Source organism: Trichosurus vulpecula, chromosome 2 (genome assembly GCF_011100635.1).
Source record: "Trichosurus vulpecula isolate mTriVul1 chromosome 2, mTriVul1.pri, whole genome shotgun sequence".
Taxonomy (NCBI): domain Eukaryota; kingdom Metazoa; phylum Chordata; class Mammalia; order Diprotodontia; family Phalangeridae; genus Trichosurus; species Trichosurus vulpecula.
Window position 1 is genome coordinate 363,158,832 of NC_050574.1, and position 24,684 is coordinate 363,183,515.

A 24,684-nucleotide genomic window follows, 5' to 3' on the forward strand; every position below is an offset into this window, starting at 1 on the left:
CACTAATAATAATAATTGCTATAATATATAGAACTTTAAGATTTACAAAGTACTTTATAAACATCTCATTTTATTCTCACAACAATCTTGAGAGGTAAATGTGCTATTATTATCTTCATTTTTATAGATGAAACTGAAGCAGATAGAGGTTAAGGTACCTACCTAGGGTCACACATCTACCAAATATCTGAGGCAGGAACTGATCTCAAGTCTTCCCGAAGCCAGTTCCAGTATTCTTGCCCATTGAGCTGTCTAGCTGCCTCATCTATAAAAATAAAATAATACAAGTACCTACTTCAAGGGGTCATCATGAGAATCATGTGGGATAATGTATATAAAAGTGCTTTGCAAACCATAAGTATTAAGCCGTTTTCTATTGTGATTATTCTACACATTGATCCTCATTCTGCCTTCTTGAGTTAGATAGGATTAAATTTAATCCATCTTCCAGATGTCAGTTCTTCAAATATTTGAAGAGAGCTTTCATGCTTCCCCTGTCTTCTCTTCTCCAGCCTAATCACCTTCAATTCCTTCAATTGTTCCCCTGCGACATCTTGTTAGATTTAACCCATCACTCTATCCTAACCACATCTTTTAAGATTCTGATGCTATCATCCATTTCGTTTAGTTATCCGTCCCAGTTTTGTGTCATTCACAAACTTGATAAGCATACATATCTGTGATTTTGGCACATCATTAGAGACAGCATTCCAGGATGACCTAGCGTCTTTTATCATCACTCTTTGCATTCAACCAGCTATAGATACACTATTTATTATTCCACCCATATTTCTTCATCTTGTCCCCAAGAACAGTATAAAAAATTTTGTACAGAGGTCTTATTAAAGTCATGTTACCCTATATCCATAATGTTTCCCTGATCAATCTAGTAAAGCTACTGTTAGAAAATTATATTAGTTTGGCATGATTTATTTTAGAAACCTTGATCCTAGGGATCAAAGCTTCCTTTTCTAAGTGATTACAACCCATATCCTTAATAATCCTTTCTGAAATTTTGTCATGAATCAATATCAAATGCACCAACTGGTAGTTTCTAGAAATTGCCTTTTTTTCTTTCTTTTTGAAAGCTGAGATATTTACCCAGGCTTCAATCAAGTCTCCTATCCTCCAAGAGATCTCAAAGATTTTAACAGTGATTCTATTCATTCATGGAAAGCAGGCATTCTCTTACTCTCTTCTAACTTATCTTAGGTTTCAGTTCCTTCTTAACGGTATTCCCCGTCTGAAGATTACTCCCCCTTGCTAGAGTTGACTGACCTTTAACCACCCAGGTAGCATTGCTGACCACTAACCTAATGCTGTTCACATTAAGAACCTGCATAAAGCAGTCCCATGCTCATGATGGCAGGTTCCACTTAGGCTGCATTCATCCTCCTTCCCCGTTTATAAGAATTAGCAGGTCAAAGGAAGCTGTTCCCAAAAGCAGTGAATGTTGTTATTTATATATACCTATATGGGAATAGCTATGACGATTTGAGTGTCTGGGTTCTATTTTCTTCATCACTAACTAGTTTTAGAAGGATGTTCCTATGGTCCTGATCCTGTCTGATAATAAAAAGATAGCTGACAGATCTGCTTAACCCTTGGATGGGAGACCATCTGGAAATGTATGCTGCTGTGGCCTTTTGAGAGGCAGACCTGTGTAGTTGAAAGACCCCTCAACTGGGAGTTTGGAGGCTTAAACATCAGTGTGACCTTGAATAAATCATTTCGTTCTTCTAAGCCTTCATGTAACATGAACTTTACAACTACCTTCAAATTACTAAAATATTCTCATTATGTACCCTGAGAATGTGTTTCTTTCAGGGCTTCTCCCATGTGCTTCTTAGACCACAGTTATATTCAGTATAGGACAATTAGGTGGTGCAGTGGATAGAGCACTGGGCCTGGATTAAGGAGGATCTGAGTTCAAATCCAGCTTCGGATGCTATCTGTGTGACCCTGGGCAAGTCACTTAACCTTATTTATCTCAGTTTCCTCATCTGTAAAATTAGCCGCAGAAGGAAATGGCAAACCGCTCCAGTATCTTTGGCAAGAAAATTCCAAACGAGGTCACAACGAATTGGAAACAACCAAAAAATGATTGAACAACCATATTCAGTATAATACCATGATTTCTGATGTTATTCTCTGTCTCTCTCTATCTCTGTCTCTCTGTCTCTCTGTCTCTCTCTCTCTCTCTGTGTATATATATATATACATGTACATATATATATATATACACATGTACATATATATATATGTATATGTATATATAAGGTACACACATACCCCCACACATATATCTATCTGATGTTATTCTGCTATATTTGCCTGATATATGTGTATGGGTGTGTGTATGTATATATAGGCTATATTTGTCAAGTCATTTATGCACCCTTTTGAGCAATGAAACAAAGATGGATTTTTCATCTTCAAGGAGTGGAAATCTTGGGCTAAATATGTAAATAGTAAATTTTAAAGTTAATTTAAAATTGTGGATCAAAATAAACATTTGAGACATGTACCACTTTGGAGGACCAGCATGTTGAAAGTAAGATCACCAGTTGTACACTGATTCAACCATTCTGCAGAACAATTTAAAAATGTGCCCAAAGGGCTATAAAACCCTATTCCAAAGAGATTAAAAAACAAAAAGGAAAAGGACCCCCATGCACAAAATATTTATAGCAGCTCTTTTTGTGGTGGCAAAGAATTGGAAATTAAGGCAATGTCCATCAATTGGGGAATGGCTGAACAAGTTGTTTTATATGATTGTGATGGAATACTATTGTGTTTTAAGAAATGATGAGCAGGATACTCTCAGAAAAAACATGGAAAGACTTAAATGAACTGACACACAGTGAAATGAGCAGATCCAGGAGAACCATGTACACAGTAACAGCAATGTTGTATGATGATCTACTATGAATAACTTAGGTATTCTCAGCAATACAATGATCCAAGACAATTCTGTTGATGAAAGGCTCTGTCCTTCTCCAGAGAAAGAACCTGTAGAGCCTGAATGTAGAACAGAGATACTTTTTCTTTACTTTTACTATTTTTCTTGGGTTTTTTGGTCTGTGTTTTCTTTCACAGAATGACTCACATGTAAATGTGTTTTGCATGACTGCATACGTATGGCCTGTGTCAAATTGCCTGCCTTCTCAGTGAGGGAGGGAGAGAATTTGGAACTCAAAATTTGGGGGAAAAAAAGAATATTAAAATTGTTTTTACATGTAATTGTGAAAAATAAGATAGCAAGATTTTTTTTTAAAAAAGAAATTAAGATCACCCTAAAGCTGTTATGAGTATTTGCTTTAGACAAATGACATTTTATTCAAATTGTAAGGCTCATCTCAAAGTTATGGCTTAATTAGGTAATTACTGCAGACTGTGGTGTAGGCTTTTTCTGCTGTGTTTTTGTTTTTTGTATGTTGATAGTATGAACTCATGGCCTCTCTCCACTAGAATATGTAACTTCCAGACAACTATAAATCTATTAGGAATTTCATATAGTATGGTACAAAAACAACACACTTGTTTTTTCTTGAATTTTTTCAGTTCACTATTCCCAGTGGGAATCACTGAACTATTTATATATTGGAAGCTTTCGAAACAGTGGAGACAGCCAACATATGCTCCTGGTGTTGGAACATTGCTGTGACTTGTCATTGGTTATAACATCATCTGCTTCACACAGTGTGAATTTGGCCATAGCATAAATGAATAGAAACATCATCTCGTCTTCCAGATGCCTTCGTTCATGATGCTCTCTTTGGCTTCTGAATATATTTTCCCAGGATTTCATTTCATAGACTACCAATGAGATAGAAATGAATTAATCCAAAAAAAGCAGAAAAATCTACATGCGCAAGAAAGACTAGATCTTAGAAGCTTTATTCAGGCTAAACTAAGAATTTTATGAGGGACACATAAATAATAGTTGATCTTTACTGAACATTCTAAGTTTTGCAAAACATTTTACAAATGCATTATTTAATTATTATCATGTTTTCTGGAAGTGAATTTGAGTTCTCTGCCTCTCCTCTATCTCTCCATCTCTCTTTGTCTCTCTCTCTCCCTCTTCTTCTCCCCTCCTCCCCTCCCTCCTTCCCTTTGTTTTTCCCTCCCAGTACTCTAATTCTATCATCAAATAAAAAGGATAGTATAGAAAAGTTGCAGCTGGGGTGTGCTGGTAGATGTTTAACAACCAGCTTGGGGTGGGGGGATTGTAGGCATGACACACTTTTAAATATAATTTGCATTATTAACATTTTCTCTAGACAACCAACAAAACAGTCATCAAGCTCTCATTTGTAGTTTGCAGATTTATGAGGCATAAATGCTCACACTGAAAACTTAATCAACTTGTCGCTGGCTCCAACAAACCACTGATTTGCCATCAACAACAGCATGAATGTCAGAGAGATCTTTTTGTAAAACATGGTGGGAGTGGGTGGGAATGATCCGAAGAAATTGAAAATGGTTATTCATCATTTGGAATATGCAAATGGATCTGGGATCTCAATCAATCAACAAGCATTTATTAAGTTCAGTCTATGTGCCAAGCACTGTGCTAGCTGATAGAAGTATAAATACAGAAGGCGTGTTGTTCCTGCCTCAAGGAGCTTACATTTTTATCAAGAGACATGCTTCCAAATATATATATGCATATATATGTATATATATATGTATGTGTGTGTGTATATATATATATATATTCAGATGCGAAATATATGGAAAATAAGTGAGTAATGTAATAATGGGGGCATCAAAACCTGGGGGGAATCAGGAAAGGTCTCTTGAAGGAAATGGATAGGGTTGTGGCTGGGAAGAACTCTGGATCATTGCCCATGAATCTTGTGATGGAACATAAACTCCTTCAGTCAGTCAATCAATAAACATTAAGTGCCTACTGTGTACCAGGCACTCTGCCAAGCACTAGAAATACAAAGAAAGGCAAAGACAGTCTTGCTCTCAAGGAGCTCACAATTTAACGGCAGAGACAACTGCAAACAGCTATGTACAAACTGCCTACATACAGGATAATTTGGAGATAACCAGGAGAGGGAAGAAACTAGTGTTAAGGAGAATCAGGAAGCAAGGGCTCTTTTTTGTTTTTTTTCCTCAAATCCCCAGAACCTAGCGGAGGCCCTTGCCCTTGGTAGACTCTTGATAAATGTATTTCAGACTGGAGTGGGAGGATTAGGATTCTGTGTTTTTTAAGGATGGCGCTGTTAAGTTAGAGGAGATTCATTGCTGGAAGGCTGGCCACAAGGTGGTGACATTTTTCAGCCACAGTCACTCTAAGTAAGACTCTGAGACACAGGGAGGTTATGATTTGTGTGAGGGTAAAACCATGGGCCCATGAAGTAATGAAATATAAAAAAATAGTTCCTGTTTAGGCTACACTGTACAGTTTTCCAAATACATTCCTCCCAACAGCCCTGGAGTCAGGTTGTGCCAGTAGTTTAAATCCCTGCTTTGTAGATGAGGAAACTGAAACTCTGAGAAATCCAGTGATTTGCTTAGGTCTAAGAGTTCATGAATAGGGGAGCTAAGTGGCTAAGTGGAGAAAGTTTGGGGCCTGGAGTAAGGGAGACTCATCTTCCTGAGTTCAAATCTGGCCTCAAACAATTACTAACTGTGTGACCCTGGGTGAGTCACTTAACCCTGTTTGCCTCAGTTTCTCCATCTGTTAAATGAGCTGGAGAAGGAAATGGCAAACCACTCCAGTATCTTTACCAACAAAACTCCACGTGAGGTCATGAAGAGTTGGACACGACTGAAACAAATCAACAGTGAACAGTTAATAAGTAATAGGGACAGAACTCGAATCTAGGTCTCCTGCTTGTAAGTCTAATTGCTTTTTTTCCAGTTTACCACCCTATCTTAATAGTGGTATTTCCAGTTGTAAATAAAATCAACAAGTGGTAATAATACTAATAGCTAGCCTTTACATAGCATTTTTTTTGCAAAGAGCTTTACAAATATTATATCATTTGGTCTTCCCAACCTTATGAGAGATAGGTGTTATCATTCCCTTTTTACAGATGGGGAAACTAAGGCAGAGATTGTGATATGCCTAGGTAGACAGCTAGTGAGTGTTTAAGGATAGAATTGGATTCAAGTCTTCCTGATTCCTGGTCCAGCCCTCTATCCACTGCACCATCTAGCTGTTTTCCTGTTGTTCGATCCTCTCAGTTGTGTCTGACTCTTTATGATCCCATTTGGAGTTTTCTTGGCAAAGATACTGGAGTGGTTGCCACTTCCTTCTCCAGCTCATTTTACACATGAAGAAACTGAGGCAACAGGGTTAAATAACTTTCCCAGGGTCACACACCTAGCACGTGTCTGAGGCTATATTTGAACTCAGGCTTCCTGGTGCCAGGTCCAATTCTTTATCTGCTCTGCCACCTAGCTGCCTGATCTAACTGATAGCAACTTTCGTATTAAGTCATTAATCTTAAAGCATTTCTAAAACATCTACTATATGGCAGGTGCTATGATAGGTACTAAGGACACAGAGACAAAAGCAAAGCATTTTCTCACTTCAAAAAGCTTACATCCTTTTGGAGCACAGTATTTAAAGTTGGGAGGTGTTTTAGAAGCCATCTAGTCTAAGCGCTTATTCCACAGATAAACTGAGACCAGAGAGATGAGATACCTTGCCCATGATCACATAGGTCATGTGACAGAACTGAGACTGGAGCCCAGATCATCTGACTCTTAGCACTTTCTTTGTACAAGGCACCTTTCCCAAATGTTGGCTCCTTTCTTATATAGTTGACACATCTGATAAGCTTGATTCATTTTCTAATAGGTGTACATTTACGACTGTAACAAAACAGAATATTTATTGTCAGTATTATGTTCAAGAAGTTAGCCATTAAAAGACCAATGGACACTCATGGGTCTCAAAGTCAGAGTAGAAATTAGAAGATTAGCAGTTTTTTTGTCTTTGTTAAAGGCAATCAGTCAGTCAAAAAAAAACTGACAGCTTTTCTTTATTCTCATTAATAACTCTTAGCATATCCAACAGGAGAGAGAGAGAGAGAGAGAGAGAGAGAGAGGGAGAGAATGTCTGTATGTGTGTATGTACACCCAAGCATTAGCCTGAAAAACAAAACAAGTAAAGCTAAGCATAACTTCTGTAGGCTTAATGAGCATTTTCATATGCTAACAATCCATGGTGAAGATTATGTAAACCAGCCATTTTATTAAGAACAGCCTTGTCAGCTGGGGCCATCTACTAATTTACTAATTCATGACATGTGAGCCATTGATGGATTTCACATGATATTTTTAGTACCTAGACTGGAAATATCATAGAATCAGAGATTTTTTAGTACCTAGATGGGAAATGTCATAGAATCAGAGATTTTTGAGAACAAGAGATAATTCAGTTTGTCCTTCCACCATTTCAGAGGTGAGAAACCTGAGAGCTACCGATGTGAATTGACTTACCCAAAATTGCATGGATAGCTAATGGGGAAGTTTGGATTATAACCCAGCTCTCCCAGCCCCCAATCCAATGTTCTTTCCATCGGATGAAAGTATGCATTTAAGCTTTATTTACAAGAAAGTTTGTTTTCAAGAAAAATAAGACTCATGTTTTAAGAATTCCGTAGGAGTCAGTCTTACAAGTTATATAAACAGAGAATGAATTAACAGTGTAATTATGAATATTCATAGTCACTGTGATGAAAGTGATAGATGCCAGATTGTTCAACATATGAGATCCATGAGTATTTTGTGTGAATGTTTTCTCTCCTTTTTTTTTCTAACACATCAAGCATTGACCACAATGTGGGATGTTGGTGATGTACCAGAGGGCTGCTAAGGTCTGCCATCTTCAATGACTTGGTTATCTAATCATCTTCTCTCTTTCATAAATGGAAAACATTCACAAAAAATGCAAAATCTATGTCAATCAGTGTCTCTCATTTTTTTTGTTTTATCCATTACATCATTTGGTTTTCAATGTCTGCTTTTATTTTCAATTTCAAAAAAGTCAGTTGACCAAGTGATCACAAGAAACACGCTCTTTCTACTGTCTTTATGAAACGTCACTTATAAAGGTTTCTACTAATGAATGCTATTGGGTTGTTCTTTTTTCAGATGCGGAGCCTAAATATTTGATAGTGGTGCGACCTGCACCCCCTCCAAGCCAAAAGAAGAAATGTTCAGGTATTGTAATATCTATAATTTTTTGTTTAATTACAAGTCTATTTTGTTTACAGTAGCATGCAGAATGAGACCCTTGATCATGCATGATGTCATCTGATGGGGATGCTAGGTGAAACAGTGGGTAGAATTCGGGTCTAGAATCAGGAAGACCTGAGTTCAAATACAACCTCAGATGCTTACTAGCTGTGTAACCCTGGACAAGTTATGTAACCTCAGTTTTCCTCAGTTTCCTCATCTGTAAAATGAGCCAGAAAAGGAAATGTCAAATCACTCTAGTATCTTTGCCAAGAAAACCCCAGACAGGGTCATGAAAAGTTAGACACAACTGAACAGCAACTACAAAGGGGAGGGTGGTGAGAAAAGAACAGATGGAAGAGTTAAGGGGGAACTACATTCAAATTCAAATTCTGCTGTTTACTAGCTATGTGACTTCTAAAATTCTATTTAGTTCTAAATATATAATCTTAGGAACTACCTCCCCCCTCCAAACCTACTCTATGAATTTTTAGCTATTCATGGTAACATTTGATAGTGAAATATTCCCCAGAGTCAATATTTCCTTAGTCAACTCCTGATATAATAGAAAATGTTAAGCAAAATTGACCAACACAGTGACTGTATCTGACAGTGTATGCAGCATTCTGCAACCATAGTCTCCCACCTTTCTACCAAAAAGGAAGCACTTCCACACATATTTGACAATAAATGTGAGCACAATCTCTGTTTCAAGATTGATGAACAAGAAAAAATGAATGCAAATTCCATGGCTACCCTATATTTTTTTTAATTCCCACAGAACTTCCTTACATGTTTTTTAATTCACCTGAACTTTATTCTGCTCTAAGGTGATAATGATGATAATAATAACATGTATTAAATACCATACTAAGTACTGTACATGTGTCATCTTATTTGATCCTCACAAACTCTAGAGAACCTAAAGATTTAGTCACCTTTATGCATTTTAAATATATTACATTCCCATTAGATTTCTGAGTATCTTTGAAACCAATTTCCATTGTCTTGATTTTTAGTGGCCAATTGGGTTAGTTGTCCAGTCTTGCTCTGAGTGCACTCAGTAGAAATACTTGCCCTTTCTTGCAGGCTTCAGGAATATTTTTGTTTTCCTTAGCTGCTTCAGAGCGGTGTAATGATTAACTGAAGATTAGTTTCCCTGAGTAACGATGGCATGTCAGATGTCACAAGAATTTTAATTTAATTTGATTTTCTCTTATTTAAGATGATAAAATCATCTATTTGTATAATACCCTTATTATTTTGTCTTTGAAGTAGGTTCATTTGATGACAATAAAATTAAAATTCCTTTTCTATAATTAATTCTATGGACCAGGTTTGCCTTAGAAGAAATAAATTAGTTTGCTTTGGCTTAAATGACATTTTTTCACCACTATATGTAGCTTGTATTTGGGCCTTTTTGATTCCTCTTCCAAGGCTCTCATTTCAAGTTTGCCCTAGACACATACATACATACATACACATACAAACATACACACACGCATACAAAAATAGCTGCCCAGACCTACCTTCTCGCTAATTACCCCATACTTGTAATCTTTATTCCCCAACAGCTCTCCCTGATCAAAATGACTGGTAAAAATCATTCATTTTTATGAACCCTGTTGGTAAATCTATGAATTGGGTTGTTTCAGAGAGGATATTTATTTACTCTGCTTCTATTACAAAAAAAAGTAGAATCCATTTAAGGATCACATATTTGTGTATTTTTGATATAAAAATATTAGCCATCTGCATTTTCCATTCAAAGATTTTGTGTCCTGCATCACAATAAAAAATATTATAAGGGTAATTCATATATCCTGAAATATTAAATTTATCATCACTATCTTCACCTGGTTTTAAAAACATGATTAGTTTTATTCTTTTTGCATGAAAATAACATTAAAAATAACAAGTTTCCATTACTGGTGTAAATTTAATGACCAGTTAAGATTCTGGCATAAGTACACTTCCACCTAGAAGTATTCAAGGTTGCTGAACTTGGAAATCACTCTGTCCCACCTTCAGAACCATGGGTTAGAAGCCCATTCTCTGAATTAAACCTACTTTTATCTTGAAAAATAATCTAAAAAACTGGTCCCTGCCAAAGTGTTAATAAATAAATGATAATGGCTTAATACACATTACCCTGCCACAGGTGTTTAAATCTTAACTGCTGAATGCAAATCTTAGCATTAAGAGACAAATCTTTAATGGTGGAATTTCATATTCTGTAGCAGGCCAGCAAATCACACCTTCTAAGCAACTGCCTCTTCTTTTTATTGACTACCTAGGTGATACAGATCCTCAATCTGACCAGGCACATAGCTTTTGCTTTAACACTAATGATGGTATGTAATATTTCATTCCTTCAGAGCTGAAAGCTCAATAATTTTTATCGAGGTGGCACTTAATGCTTTTCTGGATACATTCCACATATATGATCTCATTTAATTCTGACTGGAGATATTTATAAAGAAGCTTTTGCATGAAGAATGTCCACTATATTTTACCATAGAGACTCATTGTGACAGGGAGGTGACTTCAGTTCTTGAAGTCTATGCCAACAGAACACAAACTCTGTTAGGTTCTATCATGATGGAAAGGCTTCAAGTATGGCCTCAGAAATTAACTAAATCTATTTTCCAAGCACCATTCTAGCTAACAGTGGAGAGGCTCATTACCAGGAGGCTAACCAACTGGTGATGATTTTTTTGGGGGGAGAGGCCACAGTAGCTCACGAAACAAGGAGAAATAAAAAGGCATCCTCAATCCTGTGTTTCCCCCTTTCACATCTCTAATTATGGTGTCCAAGTATCAGAAAAGGGAGGTGATAAGAATCACTGTTTTTTAGCCTTTAAGCAAACTTTGACTATGGGTACTTAAAATGTGAGAGCCTTATCCAGTAACCAACAAGTAGACATATTGCTGAATGTCCTGCACCATATCAACTTTAACATTCTTAGCATAAATAAAACCATAAGAAAGAAGGAAATTGAGGCCGAGTGGAAGGATAGATGGCTCGCAGGCGCTCCTTTTGAGGCAAGATAAGGAGAAAGCCTACCTATTAGAGGTGTGGGATTGGGGTTGAAGTTTCCAGTAGAAAACGTTGGAGGGCATAGCCATGGTGAAGATATAGGACTTGTTCAGCAGCAAATCTGCAGGGCTGCATATTCAGGTGACACAGTTCTCAAAATGTCAGACTTTTTTTTTTCCCTTCTGGAAAATAGGTAAAGAAGTAATCACTGGTTCTGGTCCTAAGGGGATGAGGGCACAGGACACAAGAACTGCAAAAGGATATTTTACTGTTCCTAAAGTCTAGCAGTAAAAAGGTTAGAATATGTAGACTTGCTCCTCTAATCTTTTGCCACACCCTGTCCTTCCAATCCCTCTCACAGCCTATATACATGGACAAACTGTTCCTTATTCCCATGGGAGAATTGATACTTTTACCATGAAACTGCCAATCAGTCAAGCAGTCCCCCAAACACTAGATCACCCTGTGTCTCCTTGGATACCTTCTTCCCAAAATAGCCTTGGAAGAGGACAGAAATACCATATCCATAACAGTGGAAAGAGACCAGACTTTACTAATAGCCTCTCATCACTGCTCTTTGTTGGTCTTACGACCTCCATGGATGACTTATCTAGCACAGAAATGACCCTAGGACCTGGAAAGCTAAATCACTATGCCAAAAAACTCTGGCATAGCCTAGCAAGCTGGAAAGGAACCAAGTGTAGGCTTGGAGATCCATGATGTCTGTGGTCTGAGGACCCACATAGCTAAATTGAGAAGCTCACCCCCAGTTTAGCCAGCACATGATGAGTTTGTTGGCCATGGGGAGCCCGTCTGACCAGTCATAGAGGGACTACCATCCGCATGGATAACAGAATTCAAAACATTAATAACTGATAAAAAATCTGTCACTATGTGCCAGGCACTGTGCTGATCACTATATATTATTGATCAATTATTAATTTGGTATGTTATTAATATATTTAATTAAATATATTATTGATCCAATATATTTGGTTCTTATGACACCCTTGGAGATAGCATTACTATCCCCATTTTTCAGATGGAAATGGAGGCAAACTATGGTTAAGAGACCTGTCCAGGGTCATACAGCTGATGTCACATTTGAACTCAGTTCTTTCTGATTCTAGGCCTGGCATTCTATCCACTGCACCAAGTAGCTGCCCAAACTACAGATTATTAAAACACTGATGTGTATGTGCTTTTGAGGGGGAAATCAGGAGGTGAAGGGAAAGAAGGAAATGACACTATAAAACCCAGTGTCATTTTAGTTGGGAAAACTCTAACCCAACCCCAATTACTTCAGGGTTCAGTGCACTCCTGGGGTGTGTACCAGGTCCACATTTTCTGACTCTTCCTTTTTTCTGTCCTATACATGTCCAGTGAATTCTTTCCTCATTCTACTTTATCTACCTCAGTCTACCTCAATTCCTCTCTGTCCACTCTACCATTCTCAAACTTCACTGGCTCAAAAATTGGCAGGCATTTGATCAAACACTAGTTTTTATCTAGACTCCTTCCTTCATTACCTGGAGGTCAATTTCCAATCACTCTACAACCAAACCTACCCCTGAAGCCCCCACCCCTTTAATGTACAGGCCTGACTTGGGCTCTGTCCTTATTGGTTTAGGTTCAGGGTTGGAATGAAATGGGACACTAATAGTTTATTCAACAATTAACAAAAGGAGGCTTACTTAGCCATAGTATATAAAAGATACTGCCAGACTTAGCCTGGGGGGACAAGGTCCTCCTGTCCTTCAAATGAAAACAGGTCTGATCAAGAGGAAAAGTTGTGGCAACTTGATAACTTGGTACATTGGCTGTATCTAAAGGGCTCCAGCTCCACATGGGTGAGCCTTTTTAATGCCTTAGGTGACACAGGAAGACAAATCAGTGTGGCCAGAGGCCACCAAGAAGCTGAGGCAAGGAAGATTTGTAGCTTGAGCCTTAGCCCCCAAAACCGATCTAGTTCTGGAAACCCCTTTGTTGCCTTTCAGGGAAGGAGAGGTGTGGGGGTGAGGGGTTGTAAAGGAGAAATCCTGCATATCAGTCCTCTGTAGCCTCACTTCCCCTCTTAAATAGGCCCAGAGGATAACTAGCATGTATATCATCCACCCTCTCCCATAACCTCAGACATATAAGCATGCCTTTTTTTTTTGTTCAGTGCCATAACAAATGCAAAAGCCAAAGCTGATGGTCAGGAAGGCTTGTACTGGGATGGTGGCGATGGGAATTGGGAGAAGGGAGTGGAGGTGAGAGATATTGCGAAAGCAGACTCAATAGACCTCACTAGCCAATTGGATCAAGGAGGAGAGGGAGAGGCAGGAGTCAAAGATAACACTGAAGTTTCAGTTCAACAAAGATTTCTTACATATCTGCTATTTGTAGGACAAATACCAAGACGAAGAAGTCATGACCTCTGTTCTCAAAGAACTACTACTATAAAGGAGATCAGAAGAAAAAAAATACAACATAGAATGCATTGTGTACATAGTATAAGTCTAAGAATATACCATGGATGTTCCAAAGAAGGAAAAATTATTGTCTCTTAAAGAGGGGTGGAAGAGGGTCAAGGGGGGACTGGAGAGAGATCAGAGAAGGCTACATGTAAGATTTCTTGGAAATTGCTAAATTATATGGATCAATACCAAAAGAGTTCATGGAATAGCAAGAAAAGAAGTGAGATTACAAGATGAGCAAAAATTGGACCATTTGCTTCTCCAGATTTTCTTAAATTTAATAAAAATTACTTTCTCATTATCTAGTAAACTTCTCCTCTTCTACACACCCCAATTTGGAAATTACTCACATCCAAATATCTTAGGCACTTTACCAGTCTCTGATGCCTCTCATTGAAGAGATATCCAAATTTTTTTTTTATCTAAAATGAAGTAAACAATCTTGAAAATAATTTACAAAAATCTTGGGCTAATGAAAGTTATGTTTTAGTCACAAAATCTCATCTGTCCAACACTTATAAATGTAACATCCCCAACAGCTATTTCCTTCTGGTCTTAGAATATGATGACATAAGCCCTGTCTACAACAAATACACAAACACTTGAAAACTAGACAATTGCCTGAATAGAAAGGAAGAGAAAATAGGTACATTTTATTCTAGTTCAGTTGCCTGATGCCTGCTCTTCATTTGGTATAACTAGAGAAAAGTGGAACTGGAAAGGACATTAGTTATAATCTAATCCAACCTTGTCATTTTACACATGATGAAATTGAGAGTTTTGAGGCAAAGTCACTATCTCAAAGTATAAGATAGTGGTAGTGGTCAGGATCAGAACACAAGCCCCTTGGCTCCTATTATAATTTTCTTTCAGCTACACAGGAAGTAACATTGTTACTTCTTAAAACACATTGCCTTTCCCTTTAATTTGTTCTGATGTATTCTGGACCCAGGATAGGCACACATAACACATATGTGTATACATATATGTGTATATATAAATACATATACACACAGAGAGATAATATATAAATGTTATATATATATGCATATATGCATCGGTATATTTATACATGTATGTTATGGTATGTAAAAGATGAAATGACTGAGGAAACAGAGGTTTGAACTTCCAGGCATATTGATTTATTAAGCAATGTATGCCAACTTTCCAAACTGGGAAGAGTGAACAGGTGTAATTCCCTGAAATTAGAAAAAGAAGTGTTACACTTCAAAGTGTTTGTAAACAATCAAACAATCAAAGGAACATGGCAACAATAACTGATTGGGCATTACGTTATGGGTCCAATTTTCAGATAAGAAAAATGAGTTGCTTTGGATGTACAATTGTGAGATTGTATCAATTCTTGGATCTGACCTGGTTTCTGGTCAACATAGCCTAGGTCCTTAGTTAAGGGTCTCTAAGCAGCAGGTAGATATAGTTCAGCTTCCCAGATTCACAGGGCTAGATTCAAACAATGCAACAAAGTCCTCTTGCAATTCGCACAATTGAACAAAGTTTTCTCACAAGACAGAATTTGGACTAGACCCATAATTGAATGGAAAGGGAACTAAGCTAGCTCCAGAATTGAGTCACAAAGATGGTGTCAGTGTGGTTTCCTCAATTCTCATTATCACTTGCTGTTCTAATGCCCTCGTTGCATGCATGTGTGTATGTATGTATATACGTATATATATAATCAGTGTTTTATTTTTATGTCGGAGAAACTATTCTCTTCTTTCTCACTATATTCTTATTCTCATGGTTTCTTATATTTTCAGAAATTCAAATCAGCACCTATGCTCTTAAGGCCTTGAAGGGTGTTTAAAAACACACTCTTTGAGATGAGAGAACCTAACTTCATTCCCATTACAGGACATTCTCTTTCTATACAATCCCTATTATCAATGAAAAAGACTTCACATTAAGAGAACCCTTTAATATTTGTAGAGTCCTCTCTTCATAACAACCTTTGAGTGTTAAGCAACTATCATACTTATTTTGAATTTAAGGAAACTGAAACCACAGCAATGAATGACTTCTCCAAGGTTGCACAATTTATGAATGTGAAGAGATGAGATTCCAACCTAGGTCTCTCCTGACTTATATCTTGCAGTTTTCTCATTGTACCTTGCTGCTTTCTGATGATGATGATAATGGAGATCTTTCTGATTGGGAAGATTTAATTTCTTTTTATGGATTTGATTGGAGCAAATCTGGAGGACTAGATTATATAATATATATTCTTTATGTGTATATGTGTTCATGCAATATATAGTGTGTAATATAAATATATTAATGTATTATATTTGTATGTACATATACACATACATGCGTATATATGTATTACACACATAAACATTTTAACCAACAAGAGTTCAAAACCTTCAGGTAAGATTCAAATTCACTCTTGAATAAAGAAGCCAAATCCCATTGGACAAATAAACACATTAGGGAAAGGAAGGTTTTGGGAATGTTCAGTCTACGTATTATTTTTGCAAGCCACTAATTCTCTTCACCCAAGATGCAGAAATACAAAGCATCATCAAAATTAATCTGTGCGTTGCTTCTACAGGTAAATCCCGTACCCGAAAACCTCTCCAAATGGTAGTCGGCACTTTGTCACCAAGCTCAGTCTTTCTGTCCTGGGGTTTCCTCATCAACCCACAATATGATTGGACCTTACCGAGTCAGTGTCCTAATGACAGGTAATTTACCAAAACTCAGTTTCCTTATCCTAAAACAAGCATGTGGTTTTAATCAAGTAACAAACACTTCTTAAGAGTCAACAATGTACGTGTTACTGGAGTTATAAAGACAAAAATGGAGCAGTCCCTGCTCTCAAGGAACTTACAGTCTATCAGAGGGGAGAGTATTTATAGATGTATAAAGTACATACACACACACACACACACACACACACACACACACACACACCCCAAACATAGTTGACAGGGGGAAGGACTGGCATTTAGGGGGATCAGAAAAGGCCTCGTGTACAAGTTTGCAGTTGAAGTCAGCTCTGCAGGAAAGTAGGGATTCTAAGAGTCATAGATGAGAACAAAATGCATCCCAGGCATGGGGGACAACCTGTACAAAAGCATAGAAAAAGAAGATGTGGAATGTCAAGTGTGAGAAACATCAAAAAGGACAGTTTGACTGGAATGTAAAGTGAATGAAGGGGATGTATAATAAGCCTGGGGGAAGAATGTGTTGGAACCATATTGCAAAGGCTTTGAATGGAATAGGAAGCTATTGAAGTTTATTGGTTAAGGGAGTGATGTGATCAGATCTGCTTAAGGAATATAACGTTAGCAGCTGTATGGAGGACAGACTGGTGAAAGGAGAAACAAGGTGAGGAAATTATTGACAACTGCCCACCACACTCCCAACTTTGACCTGAGCCAGATTAAAATGTAATTGGGAAATATTTAACAAGGTAAATAAAAATGCAATAAAATGTAAATAATGTTAACGTGATTTTCTAAGTCACTATGATGTCCACAGAGATCCTTATATGTGTCTTAATGGGCCCCATTTCTACTTGAGTTTGATGCCACTGATTAGGAGGCCATTGTAAGAGACAAGAGGTGATGAGGCAGTGGTTGTGAGTAGAAAGAAGGGAAGGGATGTGGGAGATTTTTGTGGCCAGAATTGACAAGACTTGACAACTGATTGGATGTGATGGATGAGGGAGAATATAAAGTTGAGGATGATTCTAAGGTTGCGAATCTTGGTGACTAGAAGTAGGAAAAGGGGTTCATTTTGGGGAAAATATAATGAATTGTTTTGGCTTTGCTGAGGGCAAGTTGACTATGGAACCACTATTTCAAAAAATATAGAGAGTGGATATATTTATTTTAGAAAAGTTTATTTTTATCAACAACATAGTTATATAAGGCACTTGCTAGGTACTAGAGATGTAAAAATATTCAAAAAAAAAGTAGCGTCTAAACTTTGAACCACCGTTTGTATGAACAGACCTGATTATGAAAACTTTTATTTCAATTTTCCTTAAATTCCTAACTTCAATATCTAAATAGGTTGCATAATGCTTTGAAACACAATGGTTCAGAAGTTTGAATCTAGATAAACATACCGAAACTTTATCCAAATAATTTTACCTCAAAACTACTCTATTAGACAAAAATTTAGACCTAGAGGTTTTTATTTTTGAAATTTGATTTTGATTTCTTTTGACAACATTTGTCTTTGCCTATAAAAAAAGGCCTCTGGAAAACATTTGTCCATGTTCTCAAATATCAATAATCTCTCATAAATGCATTTTGATTATGGAGATGAATCAGGAAAAATGAATATTAAATTTCCTTGAAAGTATTCATGATTCTGAAAAGTGAAGTGTTTGGCAAAAGAAGTTGACCCTTTTGCCAAACCCAAATTTGTCTGACAAAATATTTCTCCGACATTTGACAGAATCTGAAGCATCCCTGTTTCACCCATCATTAAACCAGCCTTCATGCCTTTGAAAGAGCACACATTCTTCTGGTGATTATACGTCAAGATGGTTTGGGACTGAACTCCAATGCTATAAAAACAAATAGTTGTGTTAGTTTAAGGTTCCATTTCAGTTTTTCAATCTCTCTTAACAGTTAAAACCAGAAAGAATTTAAAATTCTGAAATGTTCTCTATCAGGGTAAAGTTGGCACAAGGTGTGACCTAATGGTTTTGCCTTTCTTTGCATCACTAGCACTTAGCACAGTGCCTGACACATAGTAGGTGCTTATTAAATGGTTTCTGACTGAAAATGTCCATTGATTTACTCAGCTTTACTGTATCAGTCAATCAATTTCAAAAGTTACTTGTTTGCACTGATCAGACACTCCCCTACTCCCCCAGGACAATTTGCATAGCCTGGATGGGATTCCATCCAATTCTCTACTTACCAAGCCCTCATTTTTTATGTTCACTCAATATCTTTCACGTGAATGCCCTCTCTTTTGAATAAATATTCATTGATTGAAATATGCTTCAAAGGATCAAATAGTACAAAGAAATATTGGCTATAGAATGGGGCGAAGAGTAGACATCTTGGAGTTAAGCCTATAACCTGACCTGAAGTAGTACATGGAAACTATTATAAGTTTACCTAGTAAGAGTGTATCTTATGTGATGTGCAAATTCTTAGGAGACTGTATCTAATAACAAACCTAATAATGGATATGCCAGAGATTGCTACTCTGGGCACATTAGCCAACCATTTTGTTTCTTTACTCCTTTATACATATAATGGAAATAATTATATGGAGTAAAAGAAAATTTTAATAGATAAGAATAAAAATATGTATATAGGATGTTCTCTAAATCTCCAAAGTCTTATTGTAATTTTAAGCTGTTAAATATTTTTGAGACACCCTCTTTAGAATTTTCAGGTTTGGCGAATGTTTTCCTTACAGTTGCGCTCATTGATTTGGTTGTATTATCTCATTTTAACAAATGAAGAAATGGGAGCTTTGAGAGGGTAAGTGATTTTCCCCTAACTGCTCACCACAGCCAACAATGGTCATAGCTAGGATTCAAATCTAGGCCTCCTGACACCAAATCCAACACTCTTTTCACTATGCCAAGTTATTTCTGCAATTTTTGGCATGATCTGGGCATCATCTTTCCCTCCTTGAATCCTATATAACTCTTCGAACTTTTTGCTGCACTTATCTATCCTGTGTTATAGTTACTTGTGAATGGATCAATTCTGTAGGAGATGCATCATGGTTTGGTGGATGGAACGCCAGGAAGAACTGGCTTTGAATCTTGCTCCAGATACTTACTCTATAACCATGACCCTGGGCCTCAGTTTCTTCATCTATAAAATGAGAGAATTGAACAAGGACCTCCTCTAAGATTCCATCTATGACCTATGGTATATCCCTCTTACTAGACTGCAGACTTAGATGTTTCATCTTCATCTCCCTCTCAGACTGTAGAATCCATAAACTAGTGTATTCTTTGTTAGTATTTTCATCAGAAGATGGGTACCAGAACGCAAAGGCTCAAATTCAAAATCAGTTATTCTATTTATTAAAAGTCAATTCAAAAATCGCATTCAATTTTGTCAAGCACCTACTATGTGCTAGGCCCTGTACTGTGCTGGGTTTATAAATAAATGACAGTCTCTGCTCACAAGGAGCTTACCATCTAAAGAGGAAAGACAACACCCAAACAGAAGCTGGAAAGGGGGTGAGGCATGGGGGCATCATGTTCCTTGGAGTTCAAACCAACCAGAGCTGCTGATGGAAAGTGGAGAGTTACTTGGAGAATCCATATCCATCCTTCTATAAAGGACCGTTTTGGGAGCAATGTAGTGCTCTATCCTCCAACCAGATCAGAGGGGAGGGAAGGCTGAGGGAGTTGGAAAGGTGTTGGGTATCCAAAGCTGAATTAATGACTGGATCATGAAATTTCAGCTTATCCAGTGGGGCATTTATGTTCCTTAGAGTTCAACCTGAGCAGAGCTGTGTAGATGGAAAGTGGAGAAAATCTCCACAAATATTTTGTGGGGGATAGGGAAGGGATTGTAAAATAATGCCTGAAGCCAAAGTTCTTGAATCATTTTTTGGGTCCCATTAATCATTGGTTCCCTCTCCCTAGTTAGTAAAGATATCCAAATGAACCTTTCCTCCATGGTTTGGGCCCTTTATTGGTCTGAGAAAAGAACAATTAGTATCAAAAAGCTTTATAAATACCATAGACATTATACCAAACAAACCCTCTAAAATGGTAAGTGAGTATAATTAGAAGCAGGCTTTGGAAAGCCTATTGATGGAGGGCCAGATTCTGCCCTCAGATGTGCCTGCAGCTGCTTTTTAGAATTTAGCCCAACACAGTAGATTTATATAAGCAAATAGTAGCTCAAGGGGGGATTATTATTTCTTGGGTATTGTAATTTGAGTACAGTGGAAGCTCTCCTTCAGGAATACAATCTTCCACAATTATCCAAACCTGAATGCCTTTGGAGGGCTCCTGGAACACCAAATTTTGTCGTTATAAACTCCAGTTTCTGGCACAGGCTGCAAGGAAAACCAATATTTCACCACAGCAGGTTCATGCAAACTAATTTAGCCTAGACAAATGAAAAGAGTACACTGAATAGCTGTTTCCTTTTTTTTTTATTTCTGACCTCAAATTTTCCATATCAAAGCTATCATTTCTTTAGCACCTCCCCTAACAAATTTATTTCCACTGACAGAAGTGCTATTTTTTTCCATTGGCTTGGAAACTGCAGATGGAGTGTCGTTTTTCTCCCCTGGTTGTGAACATTTCTGTTACTATTTGCATAGTTCTGGACCAGGGCTGCAACTTTCAGTTTTTAGAGTCTCCTCGAGGTGTACACTAAGAGGTAAACATATTTAACTTACAATTCTTACTTTTTATGGTTTGTGAATGAGGAAATATGCAAATTAGGACTTATATGTCCAGGGTTAGAAGAAACCTTCCCAAGCTGTCCTGGATGAAAAGTAACCTGTGTTTGTTGATCAAAACCTGTCATTGTTTAAGTCATTTTTCAGCCCTTTCTAACTCTTTGCGATCCCCATTTGGGGTTTTCTTGGCAAAGATTCTAGAGTGGTTTGCCATTTCCTTCTCCAGCTCATTTTACAGAGGAGGAAACTGAGGTAAATGGGTTAAATGAGTTGCCCAAGATCATACAGCTAGGAAGTATCTAAGGCCAGATGTGAACTCAGGAAGATGATTCTTTCTGACTCTAAGCCCAGCACTCTATCCACTGTACCACCTTGATCTTGTAAAACCATAAATGGATCCCTATTCCCTACCTAAATTTATCAGCCTTCCTTATCAAGGCTGTCCATAATCAGATCTAACTCAAATTATCTGAAAATTTCTTTTCTAATATTCCTCAACACACACACCCTTCCTTCTAATTGGTATATTTGCATATACCAATAAATGGTACTTGCAGATTATAAATAATTAATATTATCTGGGTGCTTACTTTCTGCACACTTTGTTCCAACTGACCCTTTTCCCTTGCATTTTCTTCTGGGATTCTCATTTCTGGAAAAATGTTTAGGTCCTCATCATCTATTGACTGAAATATTGCAATGGCATTCTAATAGACATTCCTGACTCCACTCTTTCTTTCTCTCCTAATCCTGCCTCCAGTCAGTCAATCAGGCCATCCCTTGATTAACTTCTTAAAGAGACCTATTCAGTTGCCTCACTCAAAGTAAGAACCTTAGCTTAAAGGGGCCAAGGTCTGTCACTGCATCCTGGGCCATCTCTAGTCATCCTGCTGGATATCTGGCCACTGGACCCAGATGGCTCTGGAGGAGAAAGTGAGGCTGGTGACCTTGCACAGCCCTCCCTCACTCAAATTAAAGTCAATTGCAAGTCATATCATCATCTCCCTGATTTCATGGTCCTCTTTGAGAAGGGAGGACAAACCATGACCTGTAAATACTCCAAGCTGCATATACATAGACACATATGTGCAAGCCACATATATGGGGGTAAGGAAAGGCCGGCTCAAGAAGCCATTGCTTGAACTTGGTTTTGAAGAAAAGTCAAGATTCCAAGAAGAACAGATGACCAGGGAGGTTGGTGCAGTCATTGACATGGAGCATCCTATGTGAGGAACAACAAAAGTGTGGTTAGATTGTAGTCTGTATGGAGAGAAGTAATGTGTAAGAAGACTGGAAAAGTCCAAAGGCCACAGGATGTGTAGAGTTTTAATTGTGAAATGGGAGTTTATATTTGATCCTAGAAGTAACAGAGAGCAATAGATTTATAGATTGGCAGCATGTGAGGAGGTAGGTGTAAAGCAATTTCCTTTGTTTAAGGGAAATCAATGGCAATTGTTAAGGATGGATTGAAGGTCGGGAGAGAATGGATGCAAGGAGATCAAGTAGGAAGCTGTCACGTGAGAGGCAATAAATGCCAATAAGGATTAGGGTGGTGACCATGTGTAAAGGTAAAAACAAGGTTTGGCAGCTGATTAGATATGTGGAGGGAGTGAGAATGGGGAAGTGAGGATGACTGGGAAGTAATAAAAAGAATGATGGTGTCCTCAACAATAATAGGGGAGTATGTAAGAAGAGGCCTGAGTTTTGGTGGGCTTAGCTATTTGAATTCCTTCAAGAATTATTTTTCTCCTGAAGTCATTACTCCCTTCCAATGCAATCAGACAGGTGTTTAGACTTTCTGAAGACATTACTAGGTGTTGACATCTTACTAACACATTAATACTTTTTTCCATCCATGGTGGTTATATTCTGTGATTATATCTGTTGAGTTTGGGTGGGGATGGCAGCAGGAACCGAATCTCTGTTCTCTTCCTATACTTACAAATGACTTCATTCCGCTCTGCTCAACAACACATGAGTAAGAGCAAATGATATAGATGTTGGGAGTCATACAAGCGTAGGGTTTGGCAAAATGTAAGTGGCTATAGGACAATGAAGCAAGGGATCCAAGAGTAGAGGATAGGGTAGAATTGAACTTCACCCCCCTCCCGCCGCCCGCCAAAGGGTAAACATCGTGAAGTTTGGAGTTATATGGAGATAATGGAGATATGGAGATTATATGGAGATAATAGTCAGGAGCAGTGATGCTCTGGGAAAATGCTTAACATGGACATCATAATGAGGATGAAAAATAGGTTTGGGAGCAGAATGGCACAGGGAAATATGGAATTATAACAATTATGATCAGATAAATGAATTTCAAATTAATAGATGGAAATGGAACAACTGCATGTGATGGCAAATCAAAGACATAACCATTCTTGTGTTTAGCTGAGATGGAGTAGAGGAGTAGGTCATGAGAGCTGTCAGTTGAGGAACTGGAAGGTTGGAGTATTTGAGAGAACATCAAAATATACATTGAAGTCCACTAGTATGAACCCAGGGATTGGGGTTGAAAACTTAGATCCAGGCACTAGGCACTAGCTGCCCACAGAGACAGCTAGGTAGCCCAGTAGATAGAGTTCAGGGCCTGGAATCAAGGAGACTCATTTTCCTGAGTTCAAATCTGGCCTCAGATACTTCCTGGCTGTGTGACCCTGGGCAAGTCGTTTAACTCTGCCTCAATTTCCTCATCTGTAAAATGAGCTGGAGAAGGAAATGGTAACTGCTCTAGTATCTTTGCCAAGAAAACACCAAACAGGGTCACAAAGAGTCAGACACGACTGAATAACAACTGAATTCTAGATCAGGGATGTCCAAAATGCACCCTCAGGCCCTCAGTGGGATTTATGCAGCCCTCCTACAAGCATAGAAATTTACATAAATGCTTTAGTAAATGAAGCCTAGCAACTGCAGAGCTCTCACTAAAACAGCAAATCAAAATATATTGTCCACTGTTTCAATAAAAACCTAAGGTCGGACAGCCCTGTTCTAGATAATGCCTTGGGGAGGGGGAGGGAGGAGAGACGTGATAAGTTTGGTTAGAGTGAACTTCAAAGGAGAAGCTATTGCTGAGTGAAGGTGATAGAGAGTTTGGAAACAGCAATAGAGGACACTTTCCGGCCAAACTATCTCATTTATTCTTTCCCACATAAGTTATTCTATCTCCTTTCTCCCTGCTTTTATGCAGTCTGCCCCTCATGCCTAGAATGTACTTGCCACCACAGCCCCTCCACCTCATAAAATCCTGAGCTTCTTTCAAAGCTCAATTTAAATACCACCACCTATAGGAAACCTATTCGATCCCCCTCCCCTGTTTGCTGGTTACTGAAGTTCCTTTAAATCTAGTTTTGTACTTATTTTATACAACATTTCTGTGTACATTTTGTTTAACCTACAAGAAAGTAAACTCTCTGAAGTCTGGGACTTTTTTTTTTTTTGTCTTTATATCTCTAGTGCCTAGTCCAGTGTCTGGCTCAGTGGAGGCACTTAACAAAATGCCTTTTCAATACAGGAACTCAAGGATGTTATATTTTTTCTATTAGATTTCATTTTATTAGATGCTATACATATTCCTAATCTGTCAAAATCTTGTTGGATTCT

General features: G+C 37.8%; 1 protein-coding gene across 1 annotated transcript in view; it reads left to right on the forward strand.

Moving 5' to 3' along the window:
- LOC118837175 (ABI family member 3 binding protein) overlaps nucleotides 1–24,684 on the forward strand; it is a 201,554-nt gene that overhangs the window by 34,189 nt on the left and 142,681 nt on the right. Inside the window, exons 3-4 of the mRNA XM_036744133.1 lie at nucleotides 8,125–8,193; nucleotides 16,280–16,412. Coding sequence (XP_036600028.1) covers nucleotides 8,125–8,193; nucleotides 16,280–16,412 — 202 coding nt within the window. The remainder of the gene's footprint in view (nucleotides 1–8,124; nucleotides 8,194–16,279; nucleotides 16,413–24,684) is intronic.